The sequence below is a fragment of the Colletotrichum phormii genome (assembly GCF_030913505.1).
Source record: "Colletotrichum phormii strain CBS 102054 chromosome Unknown BDP81scaffold_4, whole genome shotgun sequence".
Taxonomy (NCBI): Eukaryota; Fungi; Ascomycota; class Sordariomycetes; order Glomerellales; family Glomerellaceae; genus Colletotrichum; species Colletotrichum phormii.
Genome location: NW_026851446.1, coordinates 1,579,299 through 1,594,652, shown reverse-complemented (window position 1 = coordinate 1,594,652; position 15,354 = coordinate 1,579,299). Strand labels below are relative to the sequence as shown.

General features: G+C 56.6%; 7 protein-coding genes across 7 annotated transcripts; 2 read left to right on the top strand and 5 right to left on the bottom strand.

Moving 5' to 3' along the window:
- Positions 1-124: 124 nt before the first annotated feature.
- BDP81DRAFT_391174 (transcription factor subunit Med10) lies at positions 125-681 on the bottom strand (the record flags this gene model as incomplete). The annotated part of the gene is made up of 2 exons (XM_060587517.1): positions 125-564; positions 642-681. The coding sequence occupies 2 exons, from the start codon at positions 679-681 to the stop codon at positions 125-127; spliced, it is 480 nt and encodes a 159-aa protein (XP_060449088.1).
- A 443-nt stretch (positions 682-1,124) lies between these two features.
- Positions 1,125-2,895, bottom strand: BDP81DRAFT_342677 (uncharacterized protein; the record flags this gene model as incomplete). Its single annotated transcript, XM_060586043.1, has 3 exons — positions 1,125-2,322; positions 2,371-2,655; positions 2,719-2,895. The coding sequence occupies 3 exons, from the start codon at positions 2,893-2,895 to the stop codon at positions 1,369-1,371; spliced, it is 1,416 nt and encodes a 471-aa protein (XP_060449087.1). The 3' UTR covers positions 1,125-1,368.
- A 673-nt stretch (positions 2,896-3,568) lies between these two features.
- On the bottom strand, positions 3,569-5,892 carry BDP81DRAFT_311282 (uncharacterized protein; the record flags this gene model as incomplete). The annotated part of the gene is made up of 3 exons (XM_060583711.1): positions 3,569-4,614; positions 4,654-5,743; positions 5,836-5,892. 3 exons carry the CDS (start codon positions 5,890-5,892, stop codon positions 3,569-3,571), a joined length of 2,193 nt encoding a protein of 730 aa, XP_060449086.1.
- A 755-nt stretch (positions 5,893-6,647) lies between these two features.
- On the top strand, positions 6,648-7,213 carry BDP81DRAFT_164046 (uncharacterized protein). Its single transcript, XM_060582077.1, has one exon. The coding sequence runs from the start codon at positions 6,750-6,752 to the stop codon at positions 7,107-7,109; it is 360 nt and encodes a 119-aa protein (XP_060449085.1). The 5' UTR covers positions 6,648-6,749; the 3' UTR covers positions 7,110-7,213.
- Positions 7,214-7,318: 105 nt separating this feature from the next.
- On the bottom strand, positions 7,319-9,074 carry BDP81DRAFT_312637 (ZIP zinc transporter; the record flags this gene model as incomplete). The annotated part of the gene is made up of 3 exons (XM_060583821.1): positions 7,319-8,725; positions 8,799-8,929; positions 9,011-9,074. The coding sequence occupies 3 exons, from the start codon at positions 9,072-9,074 to the stop codon at positions 7,319-7,321; spliced, it is 1,602 nt and encodes a 533-aa protein (XP_060449084.1).
- A 1,980-nt stretch (positions 9,075-11,054) lies between these two features.
- Positions 11,055-12,122, top strand: BDP81DRAFT_312233 (uncharacterized protein; the record flags this gene model as incomplete). The annotated part of the gene is made up of 1 exon (XM_060583781.1): positions 11,055-12,122. The coding sequence occupies one exon, from the start codon at positions 11,055-11,057 to the stop codon at positions 12,120-12,122; it is 1,068 nt and encodes a 355-aa protein (XP_060449083.1).
- Positions 12,123-12,411: 289 nt separating this feature from the next.
- On the bottom strand, positions 12,412-14,962 carry BDP81DRAFT_164032 (WD40-repeat-containing domain protein). The gene is made up of 3 exons (XM_060582076.1): positions 14,771-14,962; positions 14,479-14,594; positions 12,412-14,417 (listed from the first exon to the last, which is right to left on the bottom strand). The coding sequence occupies exons 1-3, from the start codon at positions 14,871-14,873 to the stop codon at positions 12,702-12,704; spliced, it is 1,935 nt and encodes a 644-aa protein (XP_060449082.1). The 5' UTR covers positions 14,874-14,962; the 3' UTR covers positions 12,412-12,701.
- Between the last annotated feature and the right edge of the window lie 392 nt (positions 14,963-15,354).

Here is a 15,354-nt window from a genome sequence, read left to right as displayed (position 1 = left end):
TTTTTCATCACCAACTTTCGCCCATGCCCTCCTAACAACCCCAAAACTCTGTTATCCTGATGCTCAAGATCTCTCAAAGCTCATAAAACCAGAACCCAACCGCCGAACTTCGAATCGCTCACCCTCACAACCCACCAGGCTTCCCACTCCCAACAACCTTGGCCCCCTCCAACACCCGTCCAACATCCTCCCTCAACTCGGGCATACCCCTCTCCACATGATCCGCCAGCACATCCCTAAACTGCGCAAAGGCGTTCATTTTCCCCTTCATGAGCTGATTCCCGCGCCTGACGAGCTCCACAAACTCGCGCGTGTAGATGTCCGGGTTCCGCCCGTTTTCGACGTACTGCACCAGTTCCGGCGGGATCTTGGGCAGCGCGCCGGGGAGGTCGGGGGAGGGCGGGGCGCCTGCTGTGGCGGTCATGTGGACGCGTTGGAGGGAGTGCGAGAGGGCTTGGACCGAGTCTGCGAGGGCGGGGGCGGTGGGTGCCGAGGGGGTTGCGTTGTAGGTTGTTACTTGGACTAGGATTTGGTAGAGGTCTTGGATTGTGTCTTTTAGTTGCTCTAGATTTTTTGGGAGATGTGTTAGCGGATGTGGCTTAAGGGAGGGCGGAGGAAGGGATGTGGGTGTTGTAACGTACGTTCCAGCTCTTCGGGGGTTGGTTTGTCTAGCGGTGCCATTTTGGGGGGTGCTGGGTTTCGCGATCTTTCGCGGCGTGATATGCGTGAGTTGTTGTGTTCTTCGATTTTTGTGGAAAGGTAGGGGGGGGCGCAGACGACGTGGATGGGCGGAGCAGCTCAGGCGAGGACGATTGATGGTGGTATGTGAAGTTGCGATTGCGACGTGAGGGACGAGGCTGAGAAATTCGCGGGTTGGAGTGGAAAGCGATCAAGGTCGAGGTTGGATTGGATTGATGGACGGATGGAATTGGTGCTAGCCAGTTGGCGGGATGGGCCGGTGGCACACACCTTGTGGGTGAGGTGTGGGGGCGCTTGCAGGGATGTCAAGTGCGACTGCAGACGGGGTCCCTGGCGCGCGACCACGGCCGTTATATCGCGACCATGGTCTTTATTTGTGAAGGAGCGTTCAGTCTAACGACCCCTCTACATAAATATGAGATGAATATGAGAGGGACGATGGACCAGCCAGCTGGATTATGGATACTTGTGCTTCATCATTGGACTTTGTTGTCAACGCACTGGGAAGATCCCACATCGTTGAAGAGACTAGTATTGATGTCTCTATTGGTGAAGATACATTCTATTCTTGAAGGTTTCCCGCATTCCGCACTATCATCAGTGGTAAAGGATACTTGCCCAAGTGCTACTCCATCTCTGGCATCTGGCATGTTTGCGCCGCCACCTCTCTTACTTCCCACTGAACAGCTTCCGTAGAGCATGCAGGTTCCTCTTCTTCCCTGCTTCGCCGGGCGAGTCGGCCCCATCCGAGAGAAGCCTCTCCGTGCTCTGATTCGGAACCGGAGTCGGACTACTACCATCGTCCTCAGTCGCATTATCTGTGTTCCTTGACACCGCCAAGCTAGCCCTGGCACGACTAGGTGGACTGAATGCTGTCATAATAGGCCGTGTGATCCGCGGTCGCGGCGACGGGGACCGGATGGGGTTGTACCGCTCCAGATACTCGGATGACTGAGGCGGGGGCGTTCGAAGTACGGCGTGACGCCGTGGGACGCGAGCAGGTACCAGTGGACTCTGCGGTCGTACACGCCGTAGCTGCGGCGGTGGCGGCGGGGTGTTGTACCTCGCCTGCTGCTCAGAGGGCGTCTCTGGCGGAGTGACATAACCCGACGAGGTCGTCGTGTCCGACTTCTCGAGTCGGGATGCAAATCGAGAAGAGGGCCGCTTGAGGGGCTCATTGCTGACCCACGAGAGGGGAGGTGCTCGTCGAATCTCAGACGGTATCCAAATCGAACGAGACCTAGGCGGTGTTTGCGGCGGGGAGGTGGAGCATACCGGCGTGGTTGGTCTGATGGTCGGTGTAAGTGAATTCGTCGACCTCATCGAAGGGGTCCCGGATATTGATGTCGCTGGGGTCTGCGAGAGGCCAGCTAGAGGATGAGACGCGAGGATTCCTCTTTGCTCTTCTCTGGCTACTTGCTCAATGCCCCGGAAAGGCTGCATCCATACCGGTATGGGCTTCGTCGGACTTGGTTTGAACGCAGGTTGGCCGATGGGATCGTTGATGGAGACGTATATCGCAGGCTCGGCAGGTGGCGTCGCGAGATACCCTCTACTCTCGTCATGGGATCCGTCCCCTATCCTGCGGAACGATGACGAGTCTGGGCTGAGAGACCGGATAGACTGGTGTGAAGTTAGCGTCGACACCCTCATCATCCTCACACAACTTACCGCCGGGGCCCTCCTCAACTGCCCAGCTCTACCCTCGCCAGCACCCCATCTCGCGCGACCAAGTCCACCATCAACCCTCTCAACCCTCCTCAAGCCCTTCTGCACAACATCCTCCCCCTCCGTACCAACGCAACAAGAAGCACAAAGCGGCACCGCCTCTACCTCTTTCATATTCCCCTTGCCCTCCGTCCCAGCAACCCTGCCAGCCATGCTCTTCCTATCACCACCACCAGCATCGCGACCCTCATCAAAGAGATCCAGCACAGACACCCCTCGATAGATGAGCTTGCTCCCGTAAAACATACACCCGTAACACGCGCGATGCCAGAAGCACTACCCCAAGCTAACGCAGTCGTCCCCGCGGTAGACAATCTCGCCGCAGACCCAGCAGATGGCCAGGTCGATCAGCGCGGCGTAGCAGGGCGAGCAGCTCAGGCGGGCTTCACGGCCGATGACGTGTGAGGGGCCGTCCGAGGGCTGGAAGCAAAAGGTGCAAGTAAACGGGGTTGGCGCCGTTGATGCCATGTCTTTGAGAGAATGTCCCAGCCCGGGGCAGTCACAAATGATCCTTGTATAGAAAATGAACGGATGTTGATGTTACGTCAGGAGAGAGAATGCAGCGGCTGCACTGGGCCATGGAAGATCTGTTTGGCCAAGACTTGGTCGTTGCAGCTGCCTGAGAAAACCGAGACGTCGTTCCTTCTCCTGTGTCCCATCGAACCCCCATCGCAGCTGCTGCAACATTCGACAAGCGTCACTTGTCTCTCAATCGTAGCAAGACACCGAAGGTCAACATGTTTGTACGTGATGGAAGTGCAACTTTTCATAGACCTGAAGCTCAGCAAAGGTAAAACCTTCGGCCGAGAACTAAAGTAAAAAAACAATCTCAACCCAACGCCAGTAGGTATTGTACAAAAATAAGCAAACACAAACGCCAAGACCAGTCCATATGCCCCCCCCCCCATCCAACCGCCGTGGTCCAGCCTATTCCATCCATAATCATCCTTGTTACGCCAGTCGTATCCTTCTAGACTTTGCACTGCTGAAGATCATCGGCTCTCCAATGCAATCGACAGCACGTGTGTCCAATTCGCCAACATCCGCATTCATCGTCATATTATACAATCCAACAAGATCAATGTAAGTGGTTGTGTGTCCTTCGATCAGCCAAGTTGTCGGGCGTTTCCTGTTACCATCCTTACTGGCGAGCCTTCGGCTTCGCCAGCATGTTGAGTCGGCTCAGACTCATACCACCGTGCTTCTTCGTGGGGCTCGGCGATTGAGCAACGCGAGGGCTCTGAAGCTTCTTGCCAATGGTGCCGGGGGTCGCACCCATCAGTCTGGGAGCCAGGAGAGCATCGCCCTCGGGCACATGCTCGGCCTTGCGTCTCTTGCCAGCTCTATCACCAGAGTCCACCTCAAGGTCTCCTTCCTCTTCACGAGCTCGAGCCCGCTTCTTGTTGGTCATGCCGTGAGGCTTTCCAGCCAAAAACTGCATGGGCGATCTGTTCTCCTTGTTGGAGGTGAACTCGGGGCCGGTGGGGAAGCTACCCGGCATGTCCAGCGAGGTCCGCACATGACGGACACTAGCTTGGCCAGCAGTCGAACCAAAACCAGTGGGAGAGGCGCTACCGAATCGGATGGTGTGGTCGCTGCGGAAAGTGAACGTGCCAGGTACAGTTGGAGGCAGAGGCTTAGCGCTCTCGCTGGCGTTCTCGGTCGCCTTCTCAGACGGGCTACCGACGTTCAATTCGGGGTAGAGGTTATCGCCCTTCTTTCGTTGGGTGACATTACCATTTCCGAGCATGGCGTCGAGGCTCGGATACTCAACCTCTCCATTCTTACGGATAGGGCTCATGCTCGCAAAGGCTCGGTGCGCAACTGTGTTTGGAACATCGGCGGCTCGGTTGGTGTCCGGAGTGAAGTCGACTCTCTTAAACAACTTCCTTCGTGGAGTGGTGAACGGAACAGCTGGAATAGTCTTCTCTGCAGCCTGCGGCGCAGGCGTCTGGGAGATGCTGGAAGCGGGCTTGGGAAGAGCACTCTTCGTCTGGTTTAAGGCTCCCTTACCGCCGCGCAGAATCGACTTGACTCTTTCGAAGCGTCCAGGGCTCACAATTCGGCGTTTCAGCTCGGCTGTCTTCTCCAACGCACCAAGATTGTTGGTGGTGGCAGACTTTGTGAGGCCACCCAGATCAGGCTTGGAGGGCGACTTGACGAGCGATCCCAGATCAGGCTTGCTGGCTGACTTGGTAAGAGTGCCAGGCAGGGGCATCTTGGAACCAGCAGCGCGAGCCAGGGACGATGCAGTGGGGCTCGTGAGGGAGGCCAGACTGGGCTGAGATCGAAGACCAGCAGGCGCATCTGTTCCGCTAGACTTAGGGCGCGGGAGGGAGCTGCCATCGCGAGAGACCGGTCGAGCAGTGGTGGCATCGTCCTCGAAGCGCTGTCGCATGCGCTTGACCGACGAAGGTGGTTCAATGTTGGCGAAGATGCGAGACTTGGGGCGAGGTCCAAGAGACGACTTTGTAGAACTGTTGGAGTCCGCGTCGTCCAGGTTGGCCTTGGACGGAGAACGCTTGAGGCTAGACTTCTGCTGCGAAGGCGTACCGGGGATGCCCAAGTTGATCTTGGACGGCTTCTTCAAGATCGACTTCGGGTGAGTGGGCGTATCGTCGATGTTCGGCTTGGACTGGGATCGCTTCAGGACAGACTTGGGCTGCGTTGGCGTGTCGTCAAGGTTTGCCTTGGACTGAGTGCGCTTCAGGCTCTTGAGAGGAGTGGTCCGGCCAGGCTGGGCTCGGAAAGCTGAAGGATGACCTTCGATAGAGTCCATCTTCTTGAACTCGGCCATATGGACAGCGCTGAAGCGACCAGACTTACCCCTGGCCTTGGCAATCCTACGGCCGTTGATCTCTTCGTCTTCTCTCTCCAGCTCACGCTTGGCCAGCAGTTCGGCCTTGATTCTGGCCGCCTCCTCGCGCAGCTCGTTCATCATCTGCTGGGCATCGCTGCTCAGGCCATTGTCTCCGGTAGGCTGGGCGACGCGGAATGTGAAGGGCGACTCGGGCACGCCCGTGGTCTTGAAAGGCGTCGCCTGGGTGGTCTTGGAGGGCGTCGCCTGGGGATCGGCCTTCTTGTCGGAGGGGTCCATATCTCTGAAGCCGAGCCAGGTAGCGGAGGGAGGTGCTGCGGTGGGGTGAACCTTGCTCGGGTGCATTTCCGACAACGGGGCCTTGAGGTTCGAGTGGGAAGAGGGCGTCGCGGGGTCGTGGTTCGGGACGACGAGCGCATTCAGACTCTCAGCGACCTCTTGAGCAGGAGGAGTATCATCGCGTTCGGCAACGGAAGTCAGGGTGGATTTTGCCTTGGGCTATAGATAAAGAAATAAAAAAAAAATGTGTGAGTTAGGCGCCGCGCCGTTTGTTTACAGAAGCGGTCAAAGAGCGTAGCCTGTTTGCTTACCTTGGGCGTGTTGGTGCTGGCCAACCGGGCCGAACGACGGCGAGGCGGCGACGACATGTTGACTGTTTTACTCGGGAGGATTGTCAAGCTCGTTTGCGTGAATGTCAGTGATGATCGAGAGGAGAGCAAAAAGGACGGAACTTCGGAAGAAGTCGAGCCAGCGAGTCCCTGGTTTGGAAGAGAAAGTGTTGATGATGTCAGGCGAGAGAGAAGTGGATGGGTGTTCCGGGCTGCGGTTGCGGTACGTAGAGCGCGACGGGGATATTTTGGAGAGGGGCCGCTTCGTTTGTTTACATTGTGCGCGGAGGTCGCAGCTCTGATTGGATGACAGGTAAAGGACGGCCCAAGCTCTAGACCCCTTGGCTCTGTGACCTTTGGCGGGATGAAGTGGGGGCACAGTGGGAAAGATCAGAGAAGTCATGCGTTTCTACGTTGGTTTGGCCGTGATTTCACAGTGGAAATCCATTCTGCCTTCTCCTCACGACATAGGTAGCACACCCAGTGTTTGCTTGGATGACCCTCGATATGCTCCTCGTGGGTCAAAAACAAGGGGAGCGCGTGGCTAGGGACCCACGGCCACTTATTCTCGAACCCTCTCTTGCTTCAAGAGAGCTGGGCGTATCTCATTTTGTTTGATCCATGGCATGCTATATCCATACACTATTTTGTATAGCAGGCCTTCCGCGTGCTCCGATCTATCTTACATCTCGAGGAATGCGGTGCGCAGAGAGACCGTTGGATCTAAGCAGTGCCGGAGGCACAGCCCAAGCCGAGCGTGAGCCACAACGGCCCGCGCTTCGAACTCAATTCTTGTCGGGATTGGAGTCATTGGCTCAATACCGTGAGAAATAACCCATCCCGTGGCATCTCAGCTCTGGTCCTTGGCCTCGCTGGAGATCTGATGCTCAGCATTGATGACTATACTGACCATACTCTTGCGTTCATTCTGTCTCATGGTGGATTACGTCTGCGCAGTTGTCTTAAGAACATCGGCTTTCATGGAGCCCATGATGATACATGACCACTACGTACCTTGGCTTGCATTACACACATTGCCATCTGAAAGCAGCGGATGCTGGCGCTTCAAGTGCTACCTAGATCACACGCTCTCGTATCAATCTTACGACGAAGATATAGGTAAGAGTGATTTCAAACATCATTATTTAATGGCCACATCTATAATTCCGAGTGGTCCTCAATGCGTCGCAGCAACCCCCAATACAACCTGTATGGGCCAGAAGCTCAATGCTCCTCACGAGAGGTCTCAATGCTGAGCCACATATCCAGTCTATAAGTTGAACCCCGTAAAGCCTTAGACCATTACTATGGTAAAATGCATGTGTACCCCGCCACCCTTGTCCATGCCCATCCAAGTTAAACTGTGTATCCGCCAATATAAACAAACAATCCTAAACGCCGACGAGTGAGAGGAATTTTGATCTTCCAGCGTAACGATTTTTTCTACCAATGCCATGCAGGGTTTTCAATGCGTGGAAGCGATGGCGCCCGTGATGCCCAGCAAGGCCATTCCCATGAATCCGAAAAAGATGCAGAGATTCCGGTTGTGGTTCAAACTCAGCGCCTCAACGAACAGCTGAAGCCCGACGCTCACCATGATTCCAGCCGTAATGGCAAACATGCAAGCGTAAGAGACAGCATTCGGCGTCAGGTGAGTGTGCTTCGCGAGTTTGAACCACAGCACAGCAATGCCCGCACCAAGAGGCTGGCTAAGGCCACCGAGGATCGCGGCCCAGAACATAGCCCTCATGCGGCTTCCAAGTGCCATGTACAACGGCAGTGCCATGGCAAATCCTTCAGTGATATTGTGAACGAACAGGGCCATAAAGACGTTGAAACCCAATGCCGGATTCGCGTGGTTCGTTGCGTAGGTAATGAAACCTTCCGGGAACTTGTGGAGCGCAATGGCGATTGATGTCTGCAAGCCGAGGGAGAGAAATGCATTAGTAGGGACGTGGTGGTGATGTTGGGCCTCGACATCTTCGTCTGCGTGTTCGCCGTCACCGTGAGCGTCGTGGTCGTGATCTGCATGATCGTGGCCATGGCTGTGGCTGTGGCTGTGTTCGTGGTGATGATGCGCCTCGTCGTGTTCCGGCAGAGGTTCTCTCGAAGCTGCGCGGCTGGTCCGCATGGTCCCGCTGATGGGAGAGTTACACGAGGAACCGCCCTCTTCCAAGTCCTCCAAATCTGCATGACTATGAGCATAAAAGTGCCCCGTGTTAGTACGTAGGACAGCCGGAGGCTTCGACGTGGACGTCGAACGACTACTCATGTGCTTGAAGCATTCCTGGCCACAAGGGTCAGTGTATCCAAAGCATGGGCCCTCCTCATCACAATTCGTCTTCGTGTCTTTGACGAAAGACATGACCCGTTGTTGGACTTGGGCCATGGACGGTCGCCTATGGACGGTGGGGCCACGGCTTCGCGAAGTTCGGGTCGTGGGAGTAGAATGATCGGTGCTGAGGCTCAGGTTGCCGCTACTCGAGGCATGGCGCTTCGCCATAGGTGGCGCGCCGTTCTCGTGTGTAACCTCGCCATTCAGAAGGGGTGTAGATTCGGTGGCATGACCGTTCTTCGCTATCCTTTCAGCAAGCGGTCGTCGTCGAGAGGAGCGGCGACTCGAAGTATACAAGGAAGTCTTTCTGCTCTGGCTGCGCGATCGGGTATCGGTCTCGTTGTGTTCGTGCGTGTGGTCGCAATCAACAACATGAGATGGCATGTACTGATGCAGCAGACGTGAAATGACTTGAATGCCAACAAAGCCTCCAATAAAGCCGGCCATCATAAGGAATCCCGCGACCTGGTCTTGGAAGCCACCCTCCTTAAGGTATTGTTTTGCTGATGGGAGCATGTTGTTTAACGCTGAGTAAAGCTGTTTCGCAAGAACGCAGTCAGTATGGGTTCACCAGGATCCAATTGTAAAAAGTTTCTGGGTTTCAACCCACCATGACACCAAAACTCAGACTTAGAGAGCATGCTAGGAAGGCATTGCTGTCTTGTATCCTGAAGTTGCGTTTCCCAGGAAGGTATCGGATAACCAGGTCAACGCAGATGATAGATGCGCCCACAACACAAGCTGCCAAGCAAGAAAAACGTTAGTCCAGTGTTCGTCGTAGGAGGGCGAGGCACGGCGCAGTGTGTAAGCTTCTTCACTCACCTATTCCGCTCACGATGCACATGATCCACCCCCTGGTGTCGTTGTCGATGTCTGTCGACTCCATGATGGGCAGCTCGGCTCAACACCTCCGATCAATGCCTGCAGGATGCCTGTGTGCTCGGCGCATGCAGGATGGGGATGCGTGGTTTGATATTCTTCTCGTCTGCGATTCGATCTATCTAGTTCTCGAGGTTGTCGACAATCCCAAGAGACCGGATACCGTATATGGTTTAGGTGGCTGCGTCTCGTCCCGCAGCAGAGCGGCTCTGACGTAGGGTAAGGTTGTACGTGCGCAAGGACCCGGTTGGATTGCAAGTCGTGTATGTATGTAGGTCGTAGAAGATGCAGGGAGGTAGACGGCCTAGGAGAGGATATCAGGGTGCTAAGGAGAGGCCTTCGAGGTACTCGTCGCAAGTTGGTGAGGAGGGGAGAGGAGCGAGGAGGAGAAGTAAAGGCGTAGGTCTAGGGAATGAATGAGTGTGCCGTGATGTTGCAGAGAGAATAAGGTAAGGTAGTGATGTCGATGGCCGCTAGTGAGATCAAATGCGTCTTTGCGCGCAGACAGGTGGGGAGACTGGGAGAGACTTCTGCGCCTTAAACTTTCCACCTGCGTGGGACGTGGAATCGGGGGCGCTGGATCTGGCTCTGTTGGCGGGACCGGTGCGTTGTTTCCCAGTGATGTTCCATGGAGTTGAACAATGGCTGGGGAGGGGGGAGAGAGGATGGGCGACCAGGGGCCCTTATGGGCCTGCCTTTTTCATGGGTTTTTTGCACCGCATTCTGAGGACCTTGATGGCCTTTCCCAGTCAGACTCTCGTCACCTCAGTATGAGGGAGTCTCACGTCCCGACAGAGCCCGTTTCCCTTTCATTCTTACTTGCATGTTTGATTCTGTTTTGGTCTCGTACCTACTACCTACGGACCGACCGGTGTTACTAGGTTTATTCATCCTTCTTTTAGTTGACTGCCGCCCTGCAGCTTGCCGTCTGACCCTCCCCGAAAGCAACCCCCACCTTTTCTTCCTTTCTAATGCAGGAAACATGCGGCTCTTTTTCCTACGAGAGTTGAGGCGACGAACAAGCCAATACTACACTAGGTGAATAGGAACTTGTTTATCCTGTGAGCCAGGCAAGTCACAAAACAATTCAGCATTGCAATGTTGTTCGCCCCTTTGTTCGGGATCCCTCGCCCATGTCCCAGACCGAGTCAAGGCATGTTGACAGCTCACACCCGTGAATGGATCAAGTCTTGGCTATGAGAACCCGGATGGCGGGATGAGGTATCCACGTACCTTACCTTATTCCCTCGAGCCCCGTGATGTGCGCCAGCCGCCAACTCACTGAAGCCGCCCGAAGCGCCCTGCTATTAAAGAAGACTGCGCAACACGTGAAAGTTCTCTTCGCAATTGTTGTCGAAGCGGCATGCTTTTGTTATGTCTTATTTGAATGCTTGATGCCAGTAGGCCAGGATCCCTCTTCAAAAAGAGAGTTTACATCGCGCGCGCGCAGGGTCAATATGCGCCGCGAATCGGAGGCTGGGATTTGGTCATCCGTCATCCCTTGCCCACACCGAGCCGCGTGTCATCGGTGAGCCAATCACATCGGGCTCACCGAGGTCTGCTTTACATGGGCCCCTGCACGAAATCCTTCCACCCCACATCCACCTGCCTCACGCCGGCAAATGCTCGGGGCAAGGAAGCTGCGTGGCTGCATCCTCCTGCCGCACTGAGCTGTTCCCTTTAGATTTCCGAGCAGGTCCCTGGAAATCGCTGCCCCGGGCTATGCGCCGCCGACCGTTGCCCAAAATTTTCCAGCTCTGAGCTCCAGATCCCCGTCCCGTGAGGTGAGACATCCACCACACCACCACCAGCAACATCATCACATGCCCTTTTCTCCTTGCCCCGTGGTCAGAACAGTGTCAGCAACGACGGAAGCTTGAAATTGGGCAACTCTTCCAACTTCCCCTCCCACTATCATATCGTGGTAGTTGCAAAAGACAAACGAAAAAAGACCCGAAACCGCGTCCCTACAAACCGAACCGTCGCCATGTCGAAAACCACTTCCCTCGCCCTCATGGCGCTAGGCGCCGGAGGCGGCGCCGCGCTCACGGCCTCGATTTTCTCCATGCGCTCCCAGAAGCAACCTCCCACCGCAACGACAACGACAACGACGACGACCTCCTCCTTCTCGACAGCCCCCTCTGTGCCCGTCCCCAGCACCCAAGTCTTCACCTACCCCAACGCCGTCCCGCTCCCTCCCGCACCCTCACCATACGGCGGCGGCGGCGGCCCCGTTGCCTCAAACAGCCCCGTCGACCCAGCAGGCCTCTTCGAATACGGCTTCCCAGGCCCCGTAGCCGACCTCGCGACCCGCCAGGGCCTCGTCTCCTCCTACGACCGCCGCACCCGCAACCCGCACTGGGTCGTCGAGCACATCACCCCGGCCTCCCTCGCCCAGCGCGACGGCGACCGCAAGCACAGCACCTTCGTCGAAGACGCCTCCGTCCCCGAAAAGTTCCAGGCCAAGCTCAAGGACTACTTCCGCAGCGGCTACGACCGCGGCCACCAGGTCCCCGCCGCCGACTGCAAGTGGTCCCAAAAGGCCATGGACGACACCTTTTACCTCACAAACATGTGCCCGCAGGTCGGCGACGGCTTCAACCGCGATTACTGGGCCCACTTCGAGGACTTCTGCCGCCGTCTGACGACGCGGTATCCTTCTGTGCGCATCGTCACGGGGCCTTTATACCTCCCCAAGCGCGACCCCGTCGACGGCAAGTGGTACACAAAGTACGAGGTCATTGGCAACCCTCCCAACGTGGCCGTGCCGACGCACTTTTACAAAATCATCTTCGCCGAGGACGGCAAGGTTGGCGGCAACGTCGCCATTGGCGCCTTTGTGATGCCCAATGCGCCCATCCCTAACTCCAAGCCGCTGTCCGAGTTCGAGATGCCGCTCGAGGCTGTCGAGCGCGCTGCGGGGCTCGAGTTTGCGAGTAAGCTTGCGCCGCAGCGCCGCAAGAGGCTCTGTACCGAGGCGTCGTGTGCTATTGTCGTTAAGGAGTACGCGGACAGGCAGAAGCAGATTGGCGGCGGCGGCAAGGGCCGTTCATAGAATGGATCGGCGGGGTTGCTGGAGGACCATGTCGTCGGAGTGCACGGGGATGTTGCGTTCCACCATGGACCGTTGGGGTTTCTCCTATTTGGCGGGGATCTAGCATAAGGAGTTATGTTCACCGTTTACTTACCTCTCGGGATGTACCATTACTGTACTTTGGGGGAAGCAACCTACGAGAGAGAGACAGATGAGAGGTTGGCTGCATCGCATATTTGCATATCAGAGCTATGACACAAGCATCATGCGAAGGGGTTCAAATCACAAGCAGTGAGGCACATGTACACTAGACAAGCCTGGTCAGTCGACAGTTGCCGACATCATGCCTTCACATACATACATCATCACACTGTTCAAATAAGATAAACGTTTCCTCGAGTACCGTGACTTGACTTGTATGTTTTTGGTTCCTCTCCAACGCCAGGGTATCATCGACCCGGTTTTCCACCTCAAAACCACTAATCGTACAATGCCAGGAATGTCGAGGGCCTGAGTAATGGAAATCGACGTCTTTCGAACCATGTGCCTTCAACCCCCTTTCCCGCTTACCCTCCCCTAGTTTCCCGCTCGCTCGATCTCTCAACGCGACCTCGTGTAGTTTCCCCGTCGCTGCTCCTGCTTGAGACTCTCCTCCTGGCTGGGAAGCGGAGCCCGCCTGCCGCCGCGGCCGCCGTGGTCGTCGCGATCTCTGTGATTGTTCACGCCAGGAGGCGCCATGGACATGGGCATGGGCGGGAACCCCGGCGGCGGCACGAAGTTCGGCGGCGGCACCATGCCAGGCGGTGGTGCGAAGCCGCCCGGTGGCGGGGGAGGGAGCGTGCCGCCCGCCTTTTGAATCATTTCGGCAATCTTGGCCAGGTCGGCCGGGTTGCTCGGGTCGATGCCGCCTGGTAGACCTGGGATCATGGGCGGCGGCGGCGCACCGTTTAGGCCGGGCAGGGGGAACGGTAGAGGCGGAGGGGGTGCGCCGCCTGCACCGCCGACGCCGGGGATCATGGGCGGTGGCGGGACGGGACCGCCTGCGCCGCCGTTCTGCGGCATCGAGAGGCCGGGTAAGCCTGGTAGACCCGGCAGACCTGGTAGGCCTGGGAACCCAGGGACCATGGGCTGCTTGAGGGGCATCTTCTGGTCGACGAGGCCGTCCATCTCGTCTTCCATCTCCATCTCCTCCTCCTCCTGGCGCTGGCGGCGCCCGCCGCGGCGGTCCCAGGTGCCGTTGGCCTCGGCGGCGGCTTCGCCGACGTGGTAGCGGTCCTGGAAGACGTCGGCGTCGCCGGGCCGCTTGCGGGACCAGAAGCGGGTGATGCGGTCGTTTGAGCCCGAGGCGAGGATGTGGCCGAGCGGGTGCCAGTCGAGGGACCAGATGGCAAAGTCGTGGGCAAAGGGGACCTTGTGGGCGGGGTATATCGTCTGCGCCGGGGTCGTTGAGGGGTCGGAGCTGTCGTAGGGCGCCATGGTATTTGCGTGGCCGGCGGGCGTGTTGGGCTCATCTAGGATGTAGTGGTACAGGGAGCCGTCGTGGCCGCCTGTGCTGAGGAGGTTGGAGTGGACTGGGTGCCAGGCGATGGTCGAAATGTCCTTTTCGTGTCCCTTGAGCAGGCAGATGTCGCGCATCATTCGGAGGTCAAAGACGCGGGCCGTCTGGTCTCGTGCTGACGTCGCCAGGCAGTCACCCTGGACCTTTTCGAACAGCGTCTTTGTGATTGTGTTTTTGTGGCCGTGGAGAGTGGTCAGGCACCGACCTGTCCTGGGATCCCACAGCTTGACCAGATGGTCTTTTGAGCCTGATACCAACAAGCCCTTTGTCGGATGCCAATCGCAGCTCTTGGCGTCCCAGCCGTGGCCTTTCAGGGTTGACTCCTCCACTCCTCCAGCAAAATCAAAAATCTTGAGCGTCGAGTCATCGCATGCTGTGACGAATTTGGAGTCGTTGGGGCTGAATGCGAGGTCTCTGACCGGATCGTTATGCGCGGCGATGCTCTGGAGGTTGTTGAAGTTGGGCTGCCAGTACTTGACGCTTCCGTCGTGATCGGCAGAGATGAGCCAGTCGTCGTTGTGAGAGTAGGCCAGCGCTCTGATGGCGGAGTCGTGGGCCTGCATAATGGTCTCAAAGTTGAATCCCGTGCCGTTCCATAATGTGAACTCTCCGCTGCTTGACGCGGTCAACAGACGGCGACCTTCTGGCGTCCACCGTACTACGTTCACCGGGTGTTTGATCTTGTTGAGTGATGAGTGGAGGTGCTTCACTGGAATTGTGTCGCCGGGATCTGTCCTCCTCGCGGCGGGTGGTATGAACTATGAGCATGTTAGTGTCAGGGATGGGGATGAGGAAACAGCTGCCTTGTGGAAGACGTACGTCGACGATGAAGCTGGCACTTGGCCTCTCGACTTCTCCAGTGTATGCATCGCCGTCGAGTGGTGATCTATGGCGCATCCAATTGGCGACGGTTGAGCCATAATCAGTTACGGGACCTAGAGAAGTCAGCTATATGCCTGTGAAAGCTGATTATTGTCTCTCAAGCACAGGAGTAGGCGTGTGTGAGAAGACCAGGTGGTGTTTGCCTCAGTCTCTCATAATGTAGACCAAGCATTCCCACTCTGGTTTCATACGCATGAGCTTGTGCTAGAGAATCTAGGTAATAACTCACGTCGACCCCTGGCTCTCACGAAACCGCCATCATGACCCTCTCCATCGCCGCCTGGGCCTCCTCCTCTCCTGCCATGGTGATCCCCTCGGGGTTCATACGCCATCTTTACACTCTCATGGGGGTTTCGCAATATCCCTTTGTTGTTATTAAGCTCATGTGTAGTTTATGGCTGATGAACTAAACCACGAAATTTCAGTAAAATATGATTTGGCGCTTGTTGGTGACGGAGCTTCAGCATTGTTCGGTTCCACGAGGCTGGTTCGTCGCCAATCACAGTGAAAATGACCGCGACGCGTGCACAGGCCAGCTACTTTTCTCGCAGTCACATGACCCAGGATGGACAATTGCGAGCTGGAGCTGGGAGCTGGGAGCTGAAGGAAGGCACGTCCCTTCCAACGTCGTCGTCAATTTCCGTCGATGAGCTAATGCAGCCTGGGTACGTACCGATTCACGCACCACTTCCCGGGAAGGTCCACGGTTTTTATCGGTTTTCTTATCCGGGCCAATATCGGGCACCCAGGTCCCAAATTTCCCATGCCGCGAATGCCCAAAAATATCCCGCGATTCCTCGTGAGGTGATAATT

What these genes read in the sequence shown, in the direction of transcription:
- BDP81DRAFT_164032 (XM_060582076.1), bottom strand. Translation starts at nt 14,873, where the DNA reads ATGGCGTATGAACCCCGAGGGGATCACCATGGCAGGAGAGGAGGAGGC. An exon ending in CGTGAGAGCCAGGGGTCGAC is followed by an intron (nt 14,595 to 14,770) that starts GTGAGTTATTAC and finishes TGACTTCTCTAG; the next exon opens with GTCCCGTAACTGATTATGGC. An exon ending in GTGCCAGCTTCATCGTCGAC is followed by an intron (nt 14,418 to 14,478) that starts GTACGTCTTCCA and finishes ACATGCTCATAG; the next exon opens with TTCATACCACCCGCCGCGAG.
- BDP81DRAFT_164046 (XM_060582077.1), top strand. Translation starts at nt 6,750, where the DNA reads ATGACTATACTGACCATACTCTTGCGTTCATTCTGTCTCATGGTGGAT.